The sequence below is a fragment of the Sinocyclocheilus grahami genome, unplaced genomic scaffold (genome assembly GCF_001515645.1).
Source record: "Sinocyclocheilus grahami isolate Dianchi unplaced genomic scaffold, SAMN03320097.WGS_v1.1 scaffold473.1, whole genome shotgun sequence".
NCBI classification, from domain to species: domain Eukaryota; kingdom Metazoa; phylum Chordata; class Actinopteri; order Cypriniformes; family Cyprinidae; genus Sinocyclocheilus; species Sinocyclocheilus grahami.
In genome coordinates this window covers 543,735-550,806 of record NW_015505652.1, presented here as the reverse complement: position 1 = coordinate 550,806, position 7,072 = coordinate 543,735, and the positions used below count along the sequence as shown (strand labels likewise).

The 7,072-nt window shown below is 36.0% G+C and overlaps 1 protein-coding gene across 1 annotated transcript in view; it reads right to left on the bottom strand.

Annotated features, from left to right (window-relative positions):
* Nucleotides 1–507: 507 nt before the first annotated feature.
* LOC107553439 (neuromedin-B receptor-like) overlaps nt 508–7,072 on the bottom strand; it is an 8,353-nt gene continuing 1,788 nt past the window's right edge. Inside the window, exons 2-3 of the mRNA XM_016235628.1 lie at nt 2,927–3,272; nt 508–891 (exon numbers count right to left, since the gene is read on the bottom strand). Of these exons, the coding sequence (XP_016091114.1) occupies nt 508–891; nt 2,927–3,272 (730 nt within the window). The remainder of the gene's footprint in view (nt 892–2,926; nt 3,273–7,072) is intronic.

Below are 7,072 nucleotides of genomic sequence, written 5' to 3'. Positions count from 1 at the left end.
CAATGTATATGATTTCAGTGGCATCTCTATAATACACTTGTCCTCCTGGTGAAATCAAAACGGCTTTTCCCAAACATTCATTTACTTTCCATCGATTAAAGTTGAATTTTCATCATTTGATTGGAGGATAAATGAAATAAGTTTGAGCTCAAAAGCAAACCTGCCATTATACAATAATGGAAATCTTTTGTACAGATCTAATATTTTATACAGGCAGAAATTGTGTTTTGGTTGAGGAGAAATAGAATTAGTCTTTATCAGCGAGATATCCATTCCTTTCTGTTTGCAATAAGAATAATGTTTCAAAAATAAAGCAAATTTCATTCTTGGACTCAAGCGACGCTGCAACCGTTGGAAAAAACATGCATGCAATATTTACAACAGTAATTCCTCTGCTTCAATAACCGCCCGTTTACCCAGCTGGGTCACCAAATGCTTCAATCGAACCTAAGTGCGAGTCACCAGCAACCCTTAAGCTCAGATTTTGTTCGGTTTGGAGAACAGATGCTAAATGCAGACTCCTGTTTTTTGGCCATGTCCGTTGGCGACAGCAGGTGTACTCTTCCTGATGGAGGTCATGCGGATAGCAGAGGTGCTCTGGAGGTAGCTGGTGTTGCGCTCTTGGTATTTGCGTTGTCTGCACAGCAGCTGGTTGTTGAAGTGCCTTCGGAAGCTCTCGCTCAGCAGGTACAGGGCAAACGGGTTCACGCAGGAGCTGGAGAAACTCAATACGCGCGCCACAAGCGTGATGATGAGGTGTGACAGCGAAGAGTCGATCTGCCGATAGTTGAATGAGCGGTACATGTAGAGAACGTGGTTGGGGAACCAGCACAGCGCAAAGAGGCCCACGAACACCAGAACGATCTTGGCTAGACGCTTCCTTGTTTCCGTCTCAGAAGAGAGAAGGAGAAAAGTTGACATATAAGAACACTCGATAAAGCACGAGGTGCATTTTAGATGAGGAAAAGGTCAATAAAATGCATGCAAGTTCAGTAGTGCATCCTCTAGGTGTTCTGTTAGCAATTTATGCTTCAGCATTATGTTTTAATGTTTTCGAAGGATATTAACAAGGCTGCATTTATTTGATCAAAAATACATTAAAAACCGTAATAACCGTAATTATTTTCCTGTGATGGCAAAGCTGAATTTTCAGCAGCCATTACTCCAGTCATCAGTGTCACATGATCTTCAGAAATCATTCAAAAATTAATGATTTGGTGCTCAATAAACATTTATTATTAACAGTTTTTGCTGCTTAATGTTTTGTGGAATATTAAAATCGAAAGTCGTTATTTTAAATTGTGATAACATTTTTGCCTGCATTTTTAATTAAAAAATTTAATTAATTTTTTATTTACTTTGTGAGCATAAGAAACTTCTTTCAAACACTTAATTATTTTGGACTTTTGACCAGTAGTGCATGTTGCTTTGTACTTAAAGTAAATAATGTCTGAATTTTCATTTTTGGGTATGCAATTTTTTATTAGTTGGCTCCTGAGATTCTGCAGTACTGATAATGCATTCTTTTTCTCCTGTTCAGTGAAGTACATTCAGTGCAATACAAGAGATTATATCCCAAAAAGCCATTCACGGCATTCAGAGAAATGAATGACAGATGGATGAACAAGACTGTGTTGCTTTGTCCCGTGAAATGCATGATTACTCATAACCAAAAGAGATAAGGTAAAGTGATAAACTTCAGCTAGGATGATATACTCTATTATCAAGGGCAAGAAGGAGCGGAAAATGTTAGCTGCCTTGAAACAGCTGCTAAAAGAGAATATTAACGAGAATATCTGTCATCCTTAAGGACCCTTGGCACAAAAACTGATGATTCACAGCCCAGCAAAAGATAAAGTGCCCTGTCTAAAAAAACTGTCAAGGGAGCATTTTATGAAGGGTGTCCCTCAGTTCAATAGAGGCTCATTTTATACTTTCTCTAAAAATGTTTATGGTTTGAATCTTCTGAGAGGAATCTGGTCTTAGATCATCATAAAAGGGCCAACTCCATTAACAACAGCTGTTACTGCAATTTGACATTTATTCTAAGTAATGAGTAAGGGTTATATGCATTATGAACTGCATTAAGAATGTCTTTTGAATTCCAAATTTGCTATCAATTTCTGAGAAAAAAAAAGTTTCAAAGTAAATCCTATACACTACAAGCCATATATGCAAGTATATAAAAGTGATCTTGGGTTGACAACTCGTTTGACAGTTTAAAAATGGAATAGATAGTTAATCGGGTGGATGGATGGATGGATGGAGAAATAAAAAATCAGATAGATAATAGATAGATAAAAAACAGATAGATAAAATTCGATAGATAGATAGATAGATAGATAGATAGATAGATAGATAGATAGATAGATAGATAGAAAATCAGACAGATAAATAAAAATCTGACAGATAAATAAAAAATCAGATAGATAGATAGATATATTGCCTAAAACATCCACAGTAGTTTAACCAATAACATGCAGGTATTGTACATAATCGACCAATCGTGGCGTGTCGCGTGTGAGAAGGTGAGAACAATCAAAGCGATGCAAATACGTGCATGTGTTTGTTCGTTCGTTCAACTTGAAGCTGCGCACCAATCGTTGTATGACACCAAAGTACCGCGAGAGTGATTTGAAAGCATAAGGAGCCGTCTGCTCTGCTCTCAATAGCTCTCGTGAAATAATGTCATACAACGATCGATTTGCACAGTACTAACAGCCAAAACGTGGATATTTTAGGCAATATAGAAATAATATTTTATTTTTAATATTTTATAATGACAAATCTGTATGTTCTGTGGTACTGTCTCATATGTGAGATTTAAAACAAGATTGATAGATAATGCTTGAAGAACTCGTTTTGACAAACAGAAGATTGGCATTCAATCATGTGAGCTTTACACTCTTCCCCTGGAACCTCTTACCTGTCTCTTGGAGTGCTCACTAACCTCACCTGGCATATCGTGAGCACTCTTGATAAGCGTCTTTGCGATGTGGTAGTAGTAAACAGAGATAATGCTCAGAGGGATGAGGAAGTAGACGAGGAATATCATAATGGAGTGAATCTTGGGATGCATCTCGTTGGAGAGTGGATACGGCACACAAGCGGTGAACGTCATGTTCTTGTCTGGCATGTGAACCACCTGCGAGAAGACCGCCTCAGGGATAGCCAGCAGCACTGAGACAACCCATATAGTGATGGCCTTCAAGCAGGTCCAGAACACTGCGCTGGAGGTCTGGATGTCCATGGGATTCACAATAGCTTTGTGTCTAAGAGAAACATATGTGAAGAATTGTTAGTACACAGATTTCTGTACCTTTCATCCAGGTTGAGGATGGATGAAAGAGAAAATTGCTTTGTTTATCAACAATTTATCATTGCTTGAGGGAAAACTACACCGTGGGTTCTTATCTGAAGTTAATTCTCTGTGGCGGTTTGTGGTTATTTCACACTAGGATATGTGTCTGTTTATACTTGACCCGTTATTAGTAAAACAATGTTTTGAGATTAGGTGCTTTAACCGTTACTAATCTGTCTACTAATGCTGTCGTCATACAGGGATACATTTTTCTTATTGGATAAACTTGTTATGTGACAGTCTTTGAAGAATTTAAGTACTCTGTCAACGCAGTCATAATCGAAAATATTATTACACACTCTGTAAATTAGATTTAATATATAATTTTTATTAAAACATATTCCTCAAGGGTTATGGCACTTTTAAATAATAATTTTTAAACTTAAGAATTAATGAAAATATATAATTTTAAACTTTAAGAATTATATATAATTTTACTGATAAAAAAAGTATTATATTATAAATATTACATAAATATTATATAATTATTTTTTCCACTTCTTTTTTTATTTAATTATTTAATGTTTGCTTCTCTATACTTGCACCTAAAAAACCTTTACACTGGAGATCAGCAATAGTAAGTCTAAAACTACATGTTCAAAGTCATAAATGATTCATCTCTAGGTTAATGGTTTTTTTTCTAAAAGAAAAGCTGTCCTAAAGGAAATACAATATTTCCTGTGCACATCTTTCCGTTCTTCTGCTGGAGCTGCAAAGCCTACAGACAGAATACACAAAAACCAATAGAGGAAATTCATGGTGGAAAATTGGTTGCTTTTGTTCCAGGGAAATTGTCTATATTCTCCTATTGACAAACCGGCATGGTTTGATCTATTCGATAGTGTCCTTTAGACATTCTGCTGCCATCATCTCTAAGGTAAATGGAAATCTCATATGACAGCATCCTCGCCCTGACTTCTCTCCTCCACCAGGTTTCACTGCCCCGGGCTTGCTTTTTCCTCTTTCAATGAAACAGACTGCCCTGCCTGAGGTGTGGGTTAGCTGGGGAGCACCACGATCACAGCTTAATTTCTCCATGAGTAAACAAGTCCCAATTGAACATACAGTATGAACTGACTGACATGCAAATGAACTCGATTGTATTTTACGCATGACTGTGAATGCTGAGTAAGTTCTAATCAGATTACGTCTTCAAAACAATCGTCTGGTTGACAAAACAAATGGTCTGTTTTCTGTTCTCCTCACATGAAATACTAGTCAATCCGCTTGTCGTTCTTCCTCAGGCAGAAGCTCCTCCAATCTATCATTTTAGACTTAATTCCTTTGGCCAGGAGATTTATTATCCCAAGTAGCTGAACATTGACTACATTTTGTTTTGGGGAGCAGAACTGTTAATGCAGCCTGCAAATCAATAGCAATAAATGAGAACTGCTTGGACCCCAGGGTGGTGGCATAATCACTGTGACACAAATGAACTTTCAGGTGCTCCAAACAACAAACAGACAGAGCAACAAATCAGACTAGGAAAGGTCATCACCTTTAGCCGGGGCCCCCAAGCACTGACACAACAATGAAGGATATGACTGAGTATGTGAAACAGAGAGGACATTTGTCATCTTCACTATGGATCCTCAGCCACATTTTCAATGCTCTTTCACAGACTTGCAGCCAGAAATGAGCTTGTCAATTAATTAGGTTGTCAGTCATCATTTAGGATTGGAGGCACTGTAATCTACTAAAGAAAACTTTGAATTCTGAAGATATAACTACTTTCAGTTGCAGTTTATGGAAATAAATATTAGGAAATTATGGTCCCAATGTATGTGGAGATTTTCTTAAATAAACTATGATTTTAGTAAGCTTTATCCCAAACCCTCCTCTCTTAGCTGTAATGATGCCTCTGTTATTTACAGCAGCCTTGGTCCAATTTGGTTATGAAATCACTGCTTTTCTATAATAAAATTCACTGCGGTGTGAGTAAATCAAAATAATAATGTCATGGGTAGGCTGTTTAGATGACTTCCAGCCTTCAAAACAATATTTATGTGTATAGAAAGTATTAAAAAACGACCTAATAAATCTTTCATAGTCTGTCCAAATCTGTGCTCTGTGCCCACCTAACCCCATCACTCTGTGTAATGTCAGAGAAATTAACTACATTTTAGTTTTTTGAGAAGTATATCTGTGCCATGCGTCAAATGTACTACAGAATCCCTTCAGGCTGCTTGCCAAATGTTGTATGATATCTTCATCATCACGATTAATTCCTCTGTAAATCAAAGTCATTTGCATTTGCTCTCAGCTACAGGTGCTTAATAAGGAGGTATTTACTGCTTAATGACTTAAAGTAGAAACTACAAACCTAATATGAATATTTTCTTGTAGTTTATTTAGAAATATATATATATATATATAATAAAATCAATATAGTAAAAAAATAAAAGTGTGTGTATATAAAAAAAGTGCTTAATTAGTAATACACACACACACACACACACACACACACACACACATACAGTCGTGGTCAGAATTATTGGCACCCTTGGTAAATATGATCAAAGAAGGCTGTGAAAATAAATCTGCATTGTTAATCATTTTGATCTTTTATTTAAAAAATTCACATAAATCTAACCTTTCATTGGAGAATAAGAATTTAAAATGGGGGGAAATATCATTATAAAGATGCCATGTATCTAAACAAGATGTCCAGGACCTCCAGCAGAAATATAGGCCCACAACATTAAAAAAATAGCAGTATATTTCATTGTACACATGGGGTACTTTTGATCCCTGTGTGCACCAAACCCATTTTGAGTGTTTGTTGCTAAAAGGCTAATTTTTTAGTTACATCTGACCATATAATCCAGTCCCATTTGAAGTTCCAGTCGTGTCTGACAACAGAATATGCTGGGGATTGTTTTTGGATGAGAGCATTTTCTTTTCTTGATTTTTTTTCTTGAAACCCAAACAACATGTGGTGTAGGTGCTGTTTGATTTTTTTTTTTTAAGGTTTTCTGACCCTGAGACACAACTATTTTCTGCAATTCTCTAGCTGTGGTCCTTGGAGAGTCTTTAGCCACTCAAACTCTCCTCCTCACCGTGCATTAGGACGATATAGACACACGTCCTCTTCCAGGAAGATTTATAAAATGTTCTGTTTATTGGAAATTCTTAATTATTGCCCTGATGGTGGAAATGGGAATTTTCACTGCTCTAGCTCTTTTCTTAAAGTCACTTTCTAATTTGTGAAGCTCAATTATCTTTTGCTGCACATCAGAAATATATTCTTTGGTTTTTCTCATTGTGATGGATGATTAAGGGAATTTGGCCTTTGTTTGCCCTCCTATTTATATTCCTGTGAAACAGAAAACCATGGCTGGATAATTTCATGTTCATAATGTAAATATGAATGGGAATATACTTCATAAGATATTTTACTCATAAGAATTTCTAGGGAAGTAATTCTGCCAGTAATTGTGTCCAGCGTGTATTTGAGAAAAACATTTATTTCATAATGAGATTTTCCCCCATTTTCAATTGTTTTAGTTCAATGAAAGGTTAGATATTTGTGATTTTTTTAAATAAAAGATCAAAATGATTAACAATGCAGATTTATTTTCACAGCCTTCTTTGATCATATTTACCAAGGGTGCCAATAATTCTGACCACGACTGTGTATATATATATATATATATATATATATATATATATATATATATATATATATTAGGGCTGGGTAAAAAAATATCG